Raw genomic sequence first — 20,179 nt, forward strand, 5'->3', positions numbered from 1 at the left:
TTTAATTTTTTTTTCCTCGTGCTCTTACTCTTAATTTGTCTGTTCTAGTGTTATCAAACATGTAGTGGTAATGTCTGGCGTTCCCCCTGTGAAGGAGCATGGCTGCTCACCGCCGTCCGTCTTGGCGAGGGTGAAGTAGGCGATGGTCTTCTTGTTGAGCCCCACGTCCCAGCGCACCTCAATGTTCTCCTGCGTCTGCGACTCCTTGAGCTTCTTGTCGTAGTCCGCCTCCAGCTTCACCAGCGGCCCGAAGATGTTCTGGTACTGGTAGCCGTCCTCGTACCTGCGGCACAAGCCGTGCCTCCCTTCCTTCACCGCCGCACGCACTGCCCCAGTCTGGTCCCCTCACGTGACCCTCCCTGGCTCTTTCTACCCCGACTTCCTCGTCACATCTCGCTTTCACACAATACATAGACACCTGATAAATTCGCGGGTTCATTTCGTGTTGTGCTAAAATTCAAATAAGTGCTGCTTCTGTCATTGGTTGACTGTTTAATCTGGATGACTGAGGGCCAATTAGAGACCCTCACTCATAGAAGTGTCGAGAATCACAGGCCACCCGAACGAGACGACTCGCAAGTCAGCACCCAAGTCAGCACCTAATGAACAGTTGGCATTTGCCCGAGTGTGTAGCTGATATTGGAGTCTATCCTGGAGGTCATCGAACCCGCGATATTTTTCCGGTCTCTAACAATACACAAAATAAAAGCATGAAAGTACATAAAAACTTTAATGAGATGACAGAAATTAAGTAAAAATATGAGTAAATTATGTTCATAAAACATGTTGCAAATACACATATACTTCTCGAAAGAATAAACAGCCGTTGTTTACTTGATAGAAAACCTAACAAAGTATTATTTTATTTCTGATTATAAATCTTTAATAGACTTATTTGGAGGGTTGGAAAAGGAAGTAACTTGGGTTGCTACAATTAAAATAATTACAGTAGAACATCAGTTTTACGTACCCATGATTTATAAATTCCCATGATTAATGTATTTTTTTCTACATGAACCATCAAAAATACCAAATTTTCAAGCATTAGGTACGTTGCTCAAAAACTTATTTTAATAAGGGCTCAATAAACTACATTAAATTATGTAAAAACCACAATCAAAAACTTATTTTTCTGCATAATACAGTAAAATTTGCTTAACATAATGCTGTTTAAAAACATTAAATAATTATTATAATAACACCCCTCTATTTCGACACTCGGAACCCTTAACCGTCTCGTAACTATAAATTGGAGTGAGGCTTCGTAAAACAAAAAGCAAGTAATCAAAGGTATGACCTTCGGACAGGGCGGCGGGGAGAGGCAGGGAGAGGCAGGGAGAGGCAGGGAGAGGCAGGGGGAGGCAGGGAACGGGGAGGCAGGGGGCGGGGAGGAAGGGGGCGGGCAGACAGGGGGCGGGGAGGCAGGGGGCGGGGAGGCAGGGGGCGGGGAGGCAGGAGGCAGGGGGCGGGGAGGCAGGGGGCGGGGAGGCAGGGGGCGGGGAGGCAGGGGGCGGGGAGGCAGGGGGCGGGGAGGCAGGAGGCAGGGGGCGGGGAGGCAGGAGGCAGGGGGCGGGGGGCGGGGAGGCGGGGAGGCGGGTTGAGGCGGGGAGGCAGGGGGCGGGGAGGCAGGGGGCGGGGAGGCAGGGGGCGGGGAGGCGGGTTAAGGCGGGGAGGCGGGGAGGCAGAGGCAGGGGGCAGCAGAGAGGCAGAGTGTCAGGGCAGGATGGTGGCCATGGAGGCAGAAGGGTAGGGAGGCAGAAGGGTAGGGAGGCAGAAGGGAAGGGAGACAGGGGGAGGCAGGGAGGCAGGAGGAGGCAGGAAGGCAGGGGGAGGCAGGGGGAGGAAGCAGGGGGAGGCAGGGATGCAGGGAGGCAGGGGGAGGCAGGGAGGCAGGGGGAGGCAGACAGGTGGGGAGGCAGACAGGCGGGGAGGGCAGACAGGCGGGGAAGCAGGCAGGCGGGGAAGCAGGCAGGCGGGGAGGCAGACAGGTGGGGAGGCAGACAGGCGGGGAAGCAGGCAGGCGGGGAGGCAGACGGGCGGGGAAGCAGGCAGGCGGGGAGGCAGACGGGCGGGGAGGCAGACGGGCGGGGAAGCAGGCGGGCGGGGAGGCAGACGGGCGGGGAAGCAGGCGGGCGGGGAGGCAGACGGGCGGGGAAGCAGGCGGGCGAGGAGGCAGGCGGGCGAGGAGGCAGACGGGCGGGGAAGCAGGCGGGCGAGGAGGCAGGCGGGGAGGCAGACGGGCGGGAAAGCAGACGGGCGGGGAGGCAGATAGGTGGGGAGGCAGATAGGCGGGGAGGGCAGACAGGCGGGGGAAGCAGGCAGGCGGGGAGGCAGATAGGTGGGGAGGCAGATAGGCGGGGAGGGCAGACAGGCGGGGGAAGCAGGCAGGCGGGGAGGCAGGCAGGCGGGGAGGCAGACAGGTGGGGAGGCAGACAGGCGGGGAAGCAGGCAGGCGGGGAAGCAGGCAGGCGGGGAAGCAGGCAGGCAGGGAGGGAGACGGGCGGGGAAGCAGGCAGGCGGGGAGGCAGGCAGGCGGGGAGGCAGACAGGCGGGGAGGCAGACAGGCGGGGAAGCAGGCAGGCGGGGAGGCAGACGGGCGGGGAAGCAGGCGGGCGGGGAGGGAGACGGGCGGGGAAGCAGACGGGCGGGGAGGCAGACGGGCGGGGAAGCAGGCAGGCGGGGAGGCAGACGGGCGGGGAAGCAGGCAGGCGGGGAGGCAAACGGGCGGGGAAGCAGGCGGGCGGGGAAGCAGGCAGGCGGGGAGGCAGACGGGCGGGGAAGCAGGCAGGCGGGGAGGCAGACGGGCGGGGAAGCAGGCAGGCGGGGAGGCAGACGGGCGGGGAAGCAGGCAGGCGGGGAGGCAGACGGGCGGGGAAGCAGGCAGGCGGGGAGGGAGACGGGCGGGGAAGCAGGCAGACGGGTGGGGAATCAGGCAGGCGGGGAGGGAGACGGGCGGGGAAGCAGGCAGGCGGGGAGGGAGACGGGGATGTGAAGCAGGCAGGCGGGGAGGCAGACGGGCGGGGAAGCAGGCAGGCGGGGAAGCAGGCAGGCGGGGAGGCAGACGGGCGGGGAAGCAGGCAGGCGGGGAGGGAGACGCGCGGGGAAGCAGGCAGGCGGGGAGGCAGACGGGCGGGGAAGCAGAGGCAGGCGGGGAGGGAGACGGGCGGGGAAGCAGGCGGGCGGGGAGGGAGACGGGCGGGGAAGCAGACGGGCGGGGAGGCAGACGGGCGGGGAAGCAGGCAGGCGGGGAGGCAGACGGGCGGGGAAGCAGGCAGGCGGGGAGGCAGACGGGCGGGGAAGCAGGCGGGCGGGGAAGCAGGCAGGCGGGGAGGCAGACGGGCGGGGAAGCAGGCAGGCGGGGAGGCAGACGGGCGGGGAAGCAGGCAGGCGGGGAGGCAGACGGGCGGGGAAGCAGGCAGGCGGGGAGGCAGACGGGCGGGGAAGCAGGCAGGCGGGGAGGCAGACGGGCGGGGAAGCAGGCAGGCGGGGAGGCAGACGGGCGGGGAAGCAGGCAGACGGGTGGGGAATCAGGCAGGCGGGGAGGGAGACGGGCGGGGAAGCAGGCTGGCGGGGAGGGAGACGGGGATGTGAAGCAGGCAGGCGGGGAGGCAGACGGGCGGGGAAGCAGGCAGGCGGGGAAGCAGGCAGGCGGGGAGGCAGACGGGCGGGGAAGCAGGCAGGCGGGGAGGGAGACGCGCGGGGAAGCAGGCAGGCGGGGAGGCAGACGGGCGGGGAAGCAGAGGCAGGCGGGGAGGGAGACGGGCGGGGAAGCAGACGGGCGGGGAGGCAGACAGGCGGGGAAGCAGGCAGGCGGGGAGGCAGACGGGCGGGGAAGCAGGCAGGCGGGGAGGGAGACGCGCGGGGAAGCAGGCAGGCGGGGAGGCAGACGGGCGGGGAAGCAGGCAGGCGGGGAGGGAGACGGGCGGGGAAGCATACGGGCGGGGAGGCAGGGCAGGAACGCACCTGAGCAGGACTTGCTGTGGCTCCTCGTCCACGCCGGGCTTCTCCAGGTCCTGGAAGGTGGCCTCGCCATTCTCCTTCCACAGCTCCTCCAGCTTGTTGATCTGCTGGGCCGTGATCTGGCGGGCCCTCAGCTGCTCCTGCTCCGCCGGCACCTTCACCAGCCAGGCCAGGAAGCAGCGGTCCGCTATCAGCGGCTTCCACTGCTCCTGGTCCCTGCGTCACCGCCACCGAGCACTCCGTCTCCCAGCTCTACATCGCTCGAGGCCACTGCCACGCCCGACTGGCGGTCTTACCAGGTCACGGGACCTCAATGTACAGTAGAACCCTACTGTAACGTTTTTGCAAGGTCTAAGGGGAAAAAAAACCTTATAAGCAGGAAATATCAGTGTTTAAACGTTTTACCAATTGACTCTACATAAACAATAATTTTAATGTTCAAACCACTGGTGGGTTCACAGATGGGACAAGTGTTGGAATAGATAGGTTTTGAAAAAAAAAAATTTCTTTCTTTTATTGAATTTTAGAAAGCAAATGTTATAAGAATTGAATGGTCTAGTCGTGAAATTTTACATACTGGAAATAAATAGATACGTTGTGCTTTTGGAGAAAATGTCGGGACTTAAAAAATGTAACGCTATAAGCAGGAAAACATTATAAGCCGGAACATTATAACAGGGTTCTACTGTATTTAATTGAAAATACCAAAGAAGAAATAATATATGTAGTAGGACGGTTTAAAAAAAAATGTTATAATAAACTACTCTATAGAAAGAAAAAAATACAGCCGAGAGTTGCTGTTTAAAAAGGTGTCTTTATCACGCATTCGTGATAAAGACCTTCCACCAAAACATTAATTTTGCATATCTATGCAATAATATTTAAATGAAAATGATCATTTTAACAAATTTCATTGATACATAATCATAAATTTTTGTATTTTTGTACCTAGCTTGCATATCATACCTGCAGAACCCGTACCTACACCACAATAAGAACTTTAGAGTCACAACGTGAACACAACGTAAAAGAAGTTTCTTATGTGGACTTCATCACTGAAGTTTTATACAAAGCTTTGATTGCAATGAAAACCGTCACATCTGATGTAAATCTTTACATTTTTTGCAAGGCTTTAAACTGTGGAAGCCATATTCACACAATTTTTTTTTATCGTGAATTTATAAGTTTTCTTGAATGAAGTTGGTTACTTAAAAAAATCGACACGTGGCACTCCATTTTTTTTAATGCTCAAATATAAATATTATTGATGATGATGATATACATATGGCCTAACTGGTTAGTCACTAAATCAGTTCAAACATTACAACTGATCAAACGTTATTTTCTTTTTTAACTTCAATCCTGTAATTTATAAAATAAGTGTAATACATTTTAACCCAGAAAAAATATGCGCAATTTGATTCGACTTTGCGAATATTTTAAACATTCAATTTTATATTTGACTTTGTGAATATTTTAAACATTCAATTTTATATTTGACTTTGTGAATATTTTAAACATTCAATTTTATATTTGACTTTGTGAATATTTTAAACATTCAATTTTATATTTGACTTTGTGAATATTTTAAACATTCAATTTTATATTTGACTTTGTGAATATTTTAAACATTCAATTTTATATTTGACTATGTGAATATTTTAAAACATTCAATTTTATATTTGACTTTGCGAAATATTTCAAACGTTCGACCTGACATCGGCCTAGGCACTCGGCACTCGGCACGAGGGGGCCGCTCACCAGTTCATGTCCTTGAGCGAGCTCTGGGCGGCGCAGGGCTGCCGGCACAGCAGCACCACCACGGAGTCCGCCTTGGCCGGGATGAAGCCCAGCACGAAGACGTTCCTGACGCCGCACGAGTAGCACTCCAGCACCGTCTCCCCCAGCGGCCCGTCCTTGTGCAGCGTCACCTCCTGCCGCACGCGACACACGTCTCCGTTCCCTCTCGGCCCGGGCAGACGCGCGCAGCGCTTATACTACCCTCGTATCTGTGCTTGTGTCGTGGCCCCCTTAACGGTTCCCCCAACTTTTGGTGGGCATGTGACAAACATAAATAAATAAAAATATATTATATTAATATTATTGTATGCCTGAAACAATCATCAGCACCCAACTGATGTTCTCGTTTCAAACACACATCTCCGTTCCCTCTCGGACCGGGCAGACGTACGCAGTGCTTACACTATCTTCGTATCTGTGTTTATGTCGTGCCCCCCTTAAAGGTTCCCCCAACTTTTGGTGGGCATGTGACAAACATAAATAAATAAAAATATATTATATTAATATTATTGTATGCCTGAAACAATCATCAGCACCCAACTGATGTTCTCGTTTCAAACACACATCTCCGTTCCCTCTCGGACCGGGCAGACGTACGTCGGAAATCATTCACCTATTGGCTCTGCACTTACACAATTTGGTTATATTACCCTTTCAAATGCCTACTGAACCTAATTAAGGAGTTTTCCGAATCTTTTAATAAAATTTTCCTTTAAAATTTTAATTTATCAAAAGGTTATTTTTAATTTTACGTATGCAACCAAAAATCAAACATTAGCAAAAGAAATAAAAAAAATTTTCTAAGTTTGCAGGAATGAGATGATTTTCAAGTAAAAAAGCTAAAAAAAAAAAAAAAAAAAAAAAAACCCCCGAGATAAATTCCACATGCGACCGTGAACTGGAAAAAATAAAATCGAGAAATAAAAACCAGATGTAAGTCAGCAAGCATCTGCTGGAAATTAAAGTTTTGTTGATTTCCAGCACCACTGTTGCAAACCGAGGCACCTTTTCACGACTCTCGTGGCCAGTTCAGTTTTTACTCTCTCAGGAAGTTTGTGATCTGCAGACACACTGCCTTAGCGAAAACACAAATCACTGGCTGAAAAGATAATTTTATTGCTATTTCAACAATCAATTAAATTTCATGACAACGAACATTATATTGAGAATAGTGATAAAACTGAAATAACACCTAAAAGCAAGTCAATGCACCAGGTAACACTGAAATAGGATGAAAAATGAAAAAAAAAAAAAAAAAATTATCGCAATCAAAATTTAACACAAATTACCAAAAAGTAACCTTTTAATACATTAAATTCAAAGAATGTAGGTTATTTAGTATGGAATTAGTACCAAAAAGTATTTACTAAATAGAGGATAAAAAAAAAATTTTTTCCTTACATAGCAACTGTTGTTAGAAACTTGTACATAACGACAATGGTATAATTTTATAACGCACATACACTTACTGATAAATTTGTATTGTTCCCAGTAGTTTGACATGCTTATTACATTGTAAAAATGCATCATGTCAAAATGAGACTCTCTTGGTAAAGTATATATCATTGAATACCTAAGTACAGCATTTTTTTTTTGAAAACGGTGCTACATTCATGAATAAACAGAGTATACAAAAAATAAAAACAATAATATTGAAATCTCCTGCTTTAAAAAACGAAACTGGCCTGAAAATCAAACCGTGAAATCTCGTCCGTATTCACGACACATCTGGGCTGAACCATACAAATCATCAGTTCCAGAACACGAGCGCCACGGCTAACCTTGTGTTTGGCGCGGACCAGGTGGTTGATGATGTGCGAGCCGGAGGTGTTGCCGCGGCCGTTGCAGAACCACTTCTTGCACACGTTGCACATGAGCACGCAGCTGGGGTCGTGGATGCCGCAGTACTTGCACGCAAACTCCGGCAGGTCCTGCGCACACACACACAACGCTACCACCACCGCACCGACTCAGCTGCCACGCGGCAGTCTACAGAGCAACGGAACAAAAGACAAACGGCAAGGAAGCTGTTCAGACTGTATATTAGTGTGTGTAATTTCGTGTTAGTAACATTTATTAGACCTCAACGTAATCAGTGCTTCTGAGAAGACTCTGAATACTTCAAATTTGTATTTCCCGCGCTGCTGTGTAGTGGCAACCATTATTCAGCATCCTCTGCCAATAGTTGGCAGCCCTGGACTTCCAGCCGGAAGTCAGTCATATTTTTCATCATGGCGGTGAGTAGTACTATGGTGTAGCCTCACCGTTAAATTGTTGTAGTATAATGGCATCTGTAATCGTTTTCGTATACAGTCCACTCAGTGATCGCGCTATAACATTTTTGGTCCTCCGGGCCGGATTGTTCTGGTGTTAGAATTACCGTTTTTCGAGATTCGTTTGTGATTCATGGCACATGCGTGAACATTGCTTCTCGTGTCCAGGACCGCCTTTGTTCAGTGAAATATGTTACGTGCATTGAAGTGATTACAAGCCCGTGTACGTTGATTTGGTTTGTTGTACCTTGTTGCACGAACGGTGTAACTTAGTTGGTTCATGCATGCATTAAATTACCACGTGTTCACGTAGCAATTTTGAGGTTAATAGCGGGAAATCACGTAAATAGTCTCATCATGAGTGAACTTAAAGCGCTAGGTTTGCGGCTGCAATTAGCGGAGGGACGGGTGAAACATGCGTGTGACTTAGCAAAAGCGGCAGCGAGTGACGCGACCAAGGTCCCGTTGCTTCTTGCCAGTGTGCGTGACCTACCGGACGTGAAGCGCTCCTACGAAGCGGATTTCATCGACGTAGAAGCTTCGTCGGACAAAAGAAAGAATTTCAACAGTGAACAGCATCAGCGACGTTTGATAGACTTTGAAGAGCAGTACTACACAGTCATGGCTGCCGTCGACTCTGTGAACACGAAGCCTGGGTTATCACCCGGGCCTGAAGGCAGTGCTTCAGAACTCCGTAAGTTAAACGTTTCATTACCGAAAATCACACTTCCCAGCTTTGACGGAACTCCGCAGCAGTGGTCGAATTTCTCTAATTTGTTTTCCACATTAGTTTCAGACAACACTGCTTTGTCATCTGTAGAAAAGTTGGCATACTTGAAGGGTGCTCTTGTGGGCGATCTGCTTGGGATGATTCAGTCGTTACCCTTGTCGGAGGCAAACTTTAAAGTAGCTTGGAACTTGCTCATGGAACGCTATAAGAACAAACGTTTGATTGTGTCGGCACATGTTGAGGCCCTACTGCATGAACCTGCAGCCTCAGTAGACTCACCAAGTTCTCTACGGCGGCTGTTGACAGTCATTTCTGAAAATATCTCAGCACTTAAGGCATTGCAGGCCCCGGTAAACCATTGGGACATGATCCTGCTCCCTATACTGAGCAAGCGCCTAGACTCTAAGCTTCAGGTAGAGTGGGAGATGACATTAGGTCGTGAGTTTCCCAACATTAATTCCTTTTGTGCATTTCTGGAAAGGCACTGTAGGGCCCAGGAAGTAGTCTGTGGTGCATCTCGTGCTAAAACTTTGGGGACACAGCCCTTTAAGCAGAAACCCCCAACCCAATCTAAGTACCGTACTAATGCTTTTCTTACTTCAACGCAGTCTTGCTGTTTGTGCAGTGCATCTCATATGTTGCACCAGTGCCCCGACTTTCATAACCTGAACCCTCAGGATCGTTTTGCTGTTGTGAAGAAAGAAAAGTTGTGTTTAAACTGCCTTGGTAAAACACACCTTTCGAAACAGTGCACATCTACTTTCTCATGTCATAAATGTGGTATTAGACATCATACCTCATTGCATTTTGAAAATGATCATGTTCATTACAAAGTAGCACAGGTATCAGATGCTGACCAAGCTTCTTCTGAAGGAATTATATCCGCAGTCTCCTCAGTCACGTCAGCCGTTGCGAGAGCTGATCACACTGTTCTGTTGTTAACAGCTCAGGTGCAGATTTTAGATGCTGCAGGTAATCCAATTGTTGTTAGGGCCTTGTTGGACACAGCAAGTCAGGCTAGCTTCCTTACTGAGCACTGCATGCAGAAGTTGCGGCTACATCGTGAGAGAACCCAGTTACCAGTCAGTGGGTTATCAGGCACCCAAGTGAATGTTGCTAAGGCTCGTGCTTCAATTGTAGTCATGCCAGTTGGTAGCACTGGTCCTCAGTTCACTATTGATGTATTTATTCTTCCACGGATAACTGGTAATTTGCCGAGTGTGGTGGTATCGCCCGATGTACGCAAGGCAGTCTCGAGCTTAAAGCTAGCGGATCCCTCATTTGATACACCTGGCCCCATCGACCTGCTTATCGGTGCAGATGTGTTTCCCCTATTGGTTACAGGGGGCAGCATGGAGGGCCCACCTGTTGCATTAGATTCAGTGTTTGGCTGGATCTTGATGGGAAGGGTAGCTTCTAAGCCAGTTCCTGCGTACTCACAGTCCTTCACTGTCTTCTTGATCTGTTCCTCCCCTCCATTGGGAGAAGTCATGAAGAAATTTTGGGAAGTTGAGGAGTACCCCACCATCAAGCATTATTCACCTTAAGATAGGCGTTGTGAGAAAATATTTGTCGAATCTCACAAGCGTATGGAGGATGGGCGCTACAATGTATGTCTGCCATTCAACACCTCATCCCCTGAGTTGGGAGACACTCGTGCTCAAGCCATAAATCGCCTGCATGGTGTGGAGAGGCGCCTTAAACGGAATCCCGATGTATCAGTAATGTACTCAGACTTCATGAAGGACTATCTGGTTGCAGGACACATGGAGAAGGTTCCTCCAGAACAAACACATTCAGTTCCATCATACTACATTCCTCACCACGCTGTAGTTAAGCCTGACAGTTCTACCACCAAGTTACGGGTGGTGTTTGATGCCTCGGCTAAGGGCTCCACTGGGAGATCATTGAATGACTGCCTACTTACTGGTCCCAAACTACAGAAAGAAATAATTGATGTTTTACTTAGCTTTCGGTCACATGCGGTAGTATTCACTGCAGACATAAAACAGATGTATCGACAAATTTCTATCCATCAAAGGCACCAGGATTACCAACGCATTGTCTGGAGGTTTTGTGACACTGATCCTGTTCAAGACTATCGCTTGAAGACGGTGACTTATGTAGTATCTGCAGCCCCATACCTAGCTCTTAGTACAATACAGCAGCTGGCTAAGGATGAGGTTGCAACCTTTCCGCTTGCATCTAAAGTCCTGTTGTCTGACATTTATGTAGACGATGTTGTTACAGGGTCCAGTTCTATTGATTCAGCCCTGGATGTTCAAAGGGAACTTATTTCTTGTCTTGCCAAAGGTGGTTTCAAACTAAGGAAATTCATGAGCAATCACCCCGCACTTCTTGATTGGCTTCCAAATGAAGATGTTGAAACACCCCAGATGTTGAGCTTCGATCCTGATAGTCAGGCTATTGTCAAAGTCTTAGGACTACAATGGAGCCCAGCGTCAGACACATTTACGTACAAAATTGAGGATAGCTCCAACTATGCCACAAAAAGAACCATCCTTTCGACGATTGCTAGAATATTTGACCCACTTGGTTGGCTTTGCCCTCTGTTAATGTTCGCCAAACATTTGCTGCAGATTCTCTGGTTACAAACTATTGATTGGGGCGCTGATCTTCCATCTGAGCTGGCAGAACGTTGGCAGAAATTCAGACAGGAGCTCCCTTGCCTCAAAGCTGTTGCTATTCCTCGTCACCTACAAGGCTCTGACGGGTGCGTATAAGAAATCCATGGTTTCTCGGATAGTTCTGAGACAGGCTTTGCTGCTGTTGTGTACTTACGCATCATAGAAGCTAACAACAGAATCAGCACTCGTTTGTGAGTCGGAAAGTCTAAAATAGCACCAGTCAAGGTCCAGTCTTTGCCTCGCCTAGAGTTGTGTGGTGCCTTATTGCTGGCACGCTTGCTCAAACTTGTTGTTGCAACCTATCAAAAGGAGTTTAGTTTGTCCTCAGTTACAGCATGGACAGACTCTCAAGTGGTTTTGACCTGGATTAACTCCTCTCCGCACCAGTTGAAAACCTTCGTGGCCAACCGAGTAAGTGAGCTTCAAGACTTGACACCCTCATCCTGGTAGAGACATGTATCATCTGAATACAATCCGGCGGACTGTGCCTCCGGTGGCCTTCTACCTACTCAGTTGCTAAACCACCACTTGTGGTGGACAGGGCCATTATGGTTACAAGAGCCAACTCAGTATTGGCCTCCAAAATCCCAACACGCTGTTGAAGCGGACCCAGTCCTTCTGGAACACAAGGCTGTGACGTTGGAAACTATGACCCACAATCGTGACTTAGAACATCTGGTAACCAGATTCAGCCGTCTTACCAAGTTGTTGAGGGTCACAGCATTTATGTTGCATTTTATTCACAACTTGCGTACTTCCCACTCAGCACGTGTATATGGGAGCCTCACACCCTTGGAATTGAATCATGCGTTAAGGCTTTGGCTGCTTCGCACTCAATCTAGTTCATTCCAGGGGGACATTGATGCTCTTCGGAGAGCTCGTTGCACTTCTTCCCAAATTCGAAAACTAGTACCCTTTCTGGATGAGCATGGATTGGTTAGGGTGGGTGGCAGACTGCCTCAAGCTACAGTCCCATTTGAGCACAAACACCCATTGCTTCTGCCGAAATCCGATCCTCTGACTGATCTCATCATACGCCATTATCACGACAAAAATAATCATCCAGGAGTTCAGACACTCAGAGGTATTCTGAGGGAACAGTTTTGGATCTTGGGTGACAAGGATGCCATTACTCGCTTACTGCGTACATGCTTGCGCTGCTTCAGGCAAAGACCCTCCTTTGCTCAACCTCGGATGGGAGATCTTCCAGCCATGAGGGTTCAGCAGATCAAGCCCTTTGCTAAGTCAGGAGTCGACTATGCTGGACCATTTCTCATCAAACTTGCTAGAGTGCGCAGGGCACCCATCTTGAAGGCTTATTTTTGTATCTTTGTATGCTGTGCCACCAAAGCCGTCCACGTTGAACTGACCTCTGATCTATCCACTGAGGCATTTCTTGCTGCTTACAAGCGCTTCATTGGTAGGCGAGGAAGATTTTCAGACATTTACTCAGATTGTGGCACAAACTTTGTGGGAGCACACAATCACCTCAAGGAGCTTCAACAGCTAGTGTCGTCACCTGGTCATCAACAAGCCATCACGGATGCCGTGTCTCAGCTTGGTATTACATGGCACTTCAACCCACCTGCCGCTCCTCACTTCGGAGGCTTCTGGGAGGCTGGAGTCAAGACTTTCAAAACCCATCTTCATAAAGTGATTGGTGAGCAGGTGTTGACGTATGAAGAGTTGTACAGTGTACTGGTCCAGGTGGAAGCCACCTTGAATTCCCGACCGTTGTGTCCATTGAGCAGCGACCCCAACGACGTCAATGCGTTGACTACTGGTCATTTCTTGACATTGGAACCATTGGTAACATTGCCAGAGCCTGATCTTCAGAATGTTCCGCTAAATCATCTAAATCGTTGGCAGCTTGTGGAGCGGCTACAGCAGGATTTCTGGCATCGCTGGCACAGAGACTATCTGCACACTTTGCAACAGCGACATAAGTGGCACAAACCAGCAACGCCTCTTGTACCCCATCAGCTCGTGCTGCTGAAAGAAGAGAGATCACCACCTCTTCAGTGGCGCCTGGGGAGTATCCAGGACCTTCACCCTGGAAAGGATGGTGTGGCAAGAGTGGCTACTGTGCGCACCATCACTGGATCTCTCAAACGCCCAGTGGTCAAACTCTGTCCCCTACCATTGTGTTGAAATGACGTTTCAAGGTGGGCGGAATGTTCAGACTGTATATTAGTGTGTGTAATTTCGTGTTAGTAACATTTATTAGACCTCAACGTAATCAGTGCTTCTGAGAAGACTCTGAATACTTCAAATTTGTATTTCCCGCGCTGCTGTGTAGTGGCAACCATTATTCAGCATCCTCTGCCAATAGTTGGCAGCCCTGGACTTCCAGCCGGAAGTCAGTCATATTTTTCATCATGGCGGTGAGTAATACTATGGTGTAGCCTCACCGTTAAATTGTTGTAGTATAATGGCATCTGTAATCGTTTTCGAATACAGTCCACTCAATGATCGCGCTATAACAGAAACTAAGGAGATGAAACCAATCAAACATACGTGACCAAAAACAGAAGAACAAAAAAAATAAAAGATTGCGTAATTACAGAACAATGGAACAAAAGACAAACAGCAAGGAAGCTAAGAAGATGCAACCAATCAAATATACGTGACAAAAACAGAAGAACAAAAAAAAATAAAAGATTACGTAATTACAGAACAAAATGGAACAAAAGACAAACAAGGAAGCTAAGGAGACGAAATCAATCACATATACGCGACACAAAACAGAAAAACAAAAAAAAAATATAAAAGACTCCGTAATCAAAGTTGATCTCGACTTCAGTTATCTTGGTAGATTTTTGTAAAGAGTTTGAGGGAAAATTTTTTTTTACGTGATAACGTCTTATGAATCGATGAACGCCGGCTGCACGCACGAAAAAGCGTGACTCACGGTCACGTTCCGCCTGAGCCGAGCGTGAAAGAACCGGCCAACCACTGTGCGAGAAAATATCAAACAGGTTAAGGCGGGCTTTCTACACAGCAGCAATTTAAAAAATTTGATATGACGTTATCACGTAAAATTATCGTCCGTAAACCAACTTTACAGACAACCCTCCCTTTTCTTCTTAGGCTATAAACCACACTAAGCTTTACCAATGAAAAAGATATACATGTGCACTACCTAAGTACTTGTAAGCCCAGACAAAGGCACAGCCATAAACAGTAGCAAAGTAAACTGGTTTGCAAGAGCGTAGCTCACAACTGAATTTACTATTGAACCTGTTTGGTTCTTCTCAGACATATTTTATGTAAACTACGGATGTATTTATTTGCAAATCCATATATCAAGTAATAAAAGAAATACTGGAAACGTTGCAAATTTTTTTTATTCTATACTCCATCCTTCTCTTTGCAAGCGAGCAATGAAAAATTCCATGAAACAATTGGCCCACTTATGCATTATGCTATCTGTTGACGATATAGGAACTCCATGCGTTGTTTATCGCTTTTTGCATCCATGGAAAAACCCCAGATCTTGGCCATTAAGATATGGTAGTTTAAATTCACACTTACATATCACATATAACCTCACAACATTGCCAAAAACAAAAACGCCATAATAGAAATGAAAACTGAACTCCACTCACATCAGTGAACCAAGCAATGAGTCAGTTCACTAGATGAACCATAAAAGAGCTAACGTGAACTTACATGACAAATTACGATTATTGTGCAATTCATGATATGAACCTAAATCACCTCAATGGTGCAACTAGCACTCACAGAAGCCCTATAGACTTTACAAACTGTGTTTCAAGATGCAAGAAAATGGCTATTCTATGGATATGCTCACAGCAACAGCAAATACATTCATTCTCTCTGCTATGTAAACGATACCAGAATTGCAAACCTTTACAATAAATTAAGTTGTGAATCTGCAAAACAATTCACAGTTCAACTCACTTTATTATAATAAGCTTCATCGTCATCTTCTTCAAACTGGAGCTCCCCTAGAGCTTTCGAGGTCGAAGTAATATCTGCATCCAGCGAGTTTTCCACCAAGTCTCCATTTATCTGGAAGTGACATAACATATTGGAAATTGTATTCAAGTATTTTTCACATGCCAAAGTTGGAAAGGAAGAACCACTAAAATAATTGAAAAAACCCAGAATAATTTACCTGTAACATGTAGAGCTTTGACAATAGCAAAGACACTTTCAAACTTAAATCATTACTTTCGAGAGATATATGTGTAATCCATTTACTCCCATAATAGAATCAGTGTTTGCCAAAACTTCAATCCACACACTTACTGAACTCACACAATTACGATTGGTAACTATGGATTTTAACAGCTATTTCAAAATGTTAATTAGGTCTTAATCAAAAAAATCATAGAAATACTTATGGTTTGTTGTGATATTGTTTGTAGTTTCTAATCGAAAAATTATTTTTTGCACTGGTTTGTTTAAACTATGTAAACTTAAATTTCCCATCATATTGTCATGTGCATAATGATGGAAATTTAAAATACGCAGTTTCTTGTGCATACACCAGAATAATCCCGAAAGCACATTAATGTGGACATCGGTGATTCCTCAATTGCAATATCTAGCTAAACATTGTTTTCAGAGATTTTGAAATTCATAAAATATAGAAATTAGTTCTTACAAAATTATTGAACTCATGTTTTATGCTATATTATGAAAACTTCTTAAGTATTAATGCTTGCTTCAGAGTTCTTGAAAATTGTAACACAGATATTTGGCTAAGTTTCAAACTTCGACAGAGGTACAGTACGCTGACGTCTTTAATACCCCTAAACTTCTACTATGTGGGTATCAAATTATCCGCCAGAACAGTTGGGATTCTAGAGATCTTAAAAATATTCCAATTTTGTGTATCATATTTAAAATGCATGCCAAACATTTCAGTATGATTGGCCAAACAATATTTTTTATCATAAACTAAAATAGAACAAAAAAGCAATAAAATGTAGCAATGCATTCTCATCAAAAAGGTTGCAATTCTCTAATACAGAAGAAAATATAAATATGTATAACAAAATTTCTATATAAAAAAAACTAGCTTACTATGGAATAATCTAAAAAAAATATCTCACAAACATAATATATTCTAATCCCAAAATATGCTTATAACCAAGATGATATTTAATAAATGTGGTCCTCTATGTATAAAGTTGAAATACCTGCAGGAAAACCAGGAAGGTAAGAATTAAACTTGTCATTAAAAAAATTACATAAAAATAAACTTATAGCGAACTATTCTAGATCATACCATAAAATTACTGATGATGTCACCAATATGGCATCGCTTACATCATTACCACCCTTGCTTTCTTATGGGACAAGCGTGCGAATGTAGGGGTTTTGGGCGGAAAACAATAAACACACTATTTATCACACATTTCATTTTTTAAATATTATATTTTTCCGGTAGCCTAAACTAGAATATAATCTCCCCCCACCCTCCAAAAAAAACACTATTCGATTTTGCTATATACTAATTTTTCAGTTTCAATAAAAATATGTCTGTAAACATTACAAATTATGGCTGTATCGGAAAAATTAACATTGTGCCCTGTTTATAATAAAAATTCATTTTACTGAAAAATAAAAGTAGAATGAAAATTGTGAAATTATGAGTAAAGAAATGCCGGTATCAAAAAATAGAGTTGACAGGTTGGAACTATATTCTAGCTTACAATACTGAAGAAATATTATACTGAAAAGTCTCACTTTTCAAAAATTAAACACTGGTATTGCAAAATAGAATTTTATACAAATGAAATCCCGCTATTGCAAAACAAACTAAACCTTGTAGAAATTTAGTCTTCTTTATGATACCTTCCACTAATAATTTACAAATTTACTAAAATGAAATATGCAAAAGTTTTTTTACAAGCCAACCTACCCCCACCACACCTTTCACTTTGTTTTTATCACTTCAACTATTGCACAACTAACCTACAGGAAAACGAGCCATTTTTACATTACCTATTAACTTTTATTATTCACTGAACCAAAGCAACCATTTCACCTAACATCGCAAATTAAACACACGACACACCTCTCACCTAACACTAGAAACGAAATTCACATAACACTAAAAATCACATTTACAAGCAATTAAAAAAACCCACCTTTCTTAGTGTTTTGGCAATAATAGTTTTCTGTCAACATATCTCTAGTAGCTATTAAATTTAACCAAAACCAATTTGCCATTCCTCCTCTTAATTTATTTGATATCGTGAAACAGAGACGGTCACTACTACAATCACAGCCACACATTCTCTTTCTAGACTGTACCGTTAAACTGATACCGTACAACATAAATAAATACAACATTCCTTGTCACATGTCACTACATTCATTACCCCACATATCCAACAAATTTCTAATTTCTTACTAATGCTTATTGGTGCTTTTTTATTAAATTTATAATGATATTCAACTAATTAATTCACTCTTCCTCATACAAATGACCACAACTATCACTCCAAAACTCACACTTTCATTTGTCTTTTTTTCCATGGTGTTATTTTGTCTTCTGCTATTTTGCTGATACTACACTCAAAAATTTTCCTTTGTACCATTGGCTGACTTCCATGACATCATTCGCTTTATCCTACTTTTTTTTACACTGGTATCACAATCTAGAATTGAGCCACATTTGTGGTATGTTGTGGTGCAATTTATAATGATTTTACACAGTATTTACTGTGATAATATGCATGATATTACCTACCAATTGATCTTAAAATTCCATGGAACAATGGTACAATGGAAATTTTAAAAAATATTTGTGTATATGTACAATGCTAACAGTTTACAGTGTCACGAAAAAAAGTGAATTTTGTTTGATGTGCATTTTTAATATTATGGTGTAGTTATGTCAATATATTCCTTTTGCTATATTTTGATTAATATTAGGTAATTTATTAAAAAATAACACATAAATTCTTACTAAAGTATTAAAATATTCCAATAACTTCGTTTTTTACCACTTTTTTAGGCGGGTAGGTTTTCGCATGTCTAAGTAAGTAATTGCAAATAAAACTAACAGTTTATTAAGTTACGTTACATTAGCTATATTTAAAATACTGTAAAAGCCTTTGAAAGTTTGGTTAGGTTAGGCACATGTAAAATCATATGAACAGTTGGTTATGTTCATTCCATAATATAATAGGTAATATTGTGTCAGTGTATGAATTTTCTCATGAAATTGTTTTTTTTATAGAAAACAGATTCTAGAAAGGTAAAAAAAAAAAACTGTTTTAGCACATTATAAACAAGTAAATATCTATGGAAAAATATTGAAATCACTGATGACTAAATCTTTCAGCAGATTTAATTATTTCAGTGTAAACAATTTTTTTTAATGCTACTACACAATTCCCCTGATCTTTTTAATTTCCTTCCCACTAACGTACTACATATTTCACAATCTATGTAATAGAAATTTTAAATAAACCTCTAATTACTAAGAAAATTAAGCAACATTGGTTGTGTCCAAACAGGCAAATTAGAGAGAAAAAATATTTCATTCAAATTAACTGAACCCTGCTACTATTGGGCACAAACCAGGTTGCAATTTGGAGACCTCACTCCTACTTCTAGATTTCACTCTCTTAATCCTGCGACCCTCTCACACTCCATAACCGGTACTCAAATTAACATCTCTGTCTACCTCCTATTAGCCTCCACCACCTTGATTATTTCGCAACATACTCAGCATGAGGCGCAACACGATATATGCATGCTCCTTCAGTACACTGCTGAAGTACCCTCCCCAGCAAGCGTCAGACCTGCTTGATCCCTCCACCAAAGGTTTCCTAAATATTCATAACGTTTGGCCTCTTCAATTTCCTCTCCCCTCCTAATGGAATCAAAATGCAATTTGACATAAATCTTTTGACGACTTTGACAAAACGCAAATGTAAACCTACATAACATGAAGTGCCAGACCAATATGTACATGATTTAAGATTCCCGAGAAAAAAAAAAAAAAAAAAAAGAGATCTAAAATATTCCACTTGCCTGTTTCGATGACTGTATTCTGGAATCAAGCTGAGATGCCTGCGTCTGACTTTGAGAAGGTAAAGTAAAATCAGTAAAATCAAACTCGGATCCTTGAGTATCAGCGCCAATCAAATCCCCTTCCTCGGTATCCAAAAACGTCAGCGTCTGAGAGCTTGGGCCATATGCGTCAACACTCATTTTCCACGCTAAAAATACCTCTAAAATAACCTTAACACAACAGCCAAATAAGAAATATCAAATTTTACAAAATTTTAGGTAGACGTGAATACTATTACATATGCCCAGCCGCCATATCCTCGAACCTCGTTTCTTAAAATTACGTCATCATAAATACTACCATAGAAAACGAACCGAATGGACATTAAACTATAGTGATCTAAAACATAATAACACTACCTTTTTTTTTTAATGAAACATGTCTTTGTTAGAACATTGTAAAGCTTTCATAAAGATTTGAAAAAAAAAAAAATTCAAGTTAACCTTACGAAATCAATTATGACAAATCTAGTTTCAAATACGTGGCACGGTTATGTACAGTCAAGGTACACATTGTACATGGAAAATTGGCAGGCTTTATTTTTCTCAATGGTTCATATGTGTGTATGATTTATTTAAGATAAATTATTTGAAAAAACAAATTCGATTTGCCCGTTGTTTTTATAGATTTCGTTTACTTAGCAATTTCGAACTATTTTGAATTCTGATTAGTCTAGAAGGTAAAGATGGGATTATCGGTAAAGATG

At 44.2% G+C, this 20,179-nt stretch overlaps 1 protein-coding gene across 1 annotated transcript in view; it reads right to left on the minus strand.

The window, feature by feature from the left end:
• The window catches only part of LOC134531416 (regulator of nonsense transcripts 1), a 55,363-nt gene extending 35,603 nt beyond the window's left edge, over window positions 1-19,760 (minus strand). Inside the window, exons 1-6 of the mRNA XM_063367120.1 lie at window positions 19,434-19,760; window positions 15,336-15,446; window positions 7,542-7,691; window positions 5,722-5,894; window positions 3,964-4,176; window positions 111-283 (exon numbers count right to left, since the gene is read on the minus strand). Coding sequence (XP_063223190.1) covers window positions 111-283; window positions 3,964-4,176; window positions 5,722-5,894; window positions 7,542-7,691; window positions 15,336-15,446; window positions 19,434-19,613 — 1,000 coding nt within the window. The 5' untranslated portion in view covers window positions 19,614-19,760. The remainder of the gene's footprint in view (window positions 1-110; window positions 284-3,963; window positions 4,177-5,721; window positions 5,895-7,541; window positions 7,692-15,335; window positions 15,447-19,433) is intronic.
• Between the last annotated feature and the right edge of the window lie 419 nt (window positions 19,761-20,179).

The sequence above is a fragment of the Bacillus rossius genome, chromosome 1, assembly GCF_032445375.1.
Source record: "Bacillus rossius redtenbacheri isolate Brsri chromosome 1, Brsri_v3, whole genome shotgun sequence".
Classification (NCBI taxonomy): Eukaryota; Metazoa; Arthropoda; class Insecta; order Phasmatodea; family Bacillidae; genus Bacillus; species Bacillus rossius.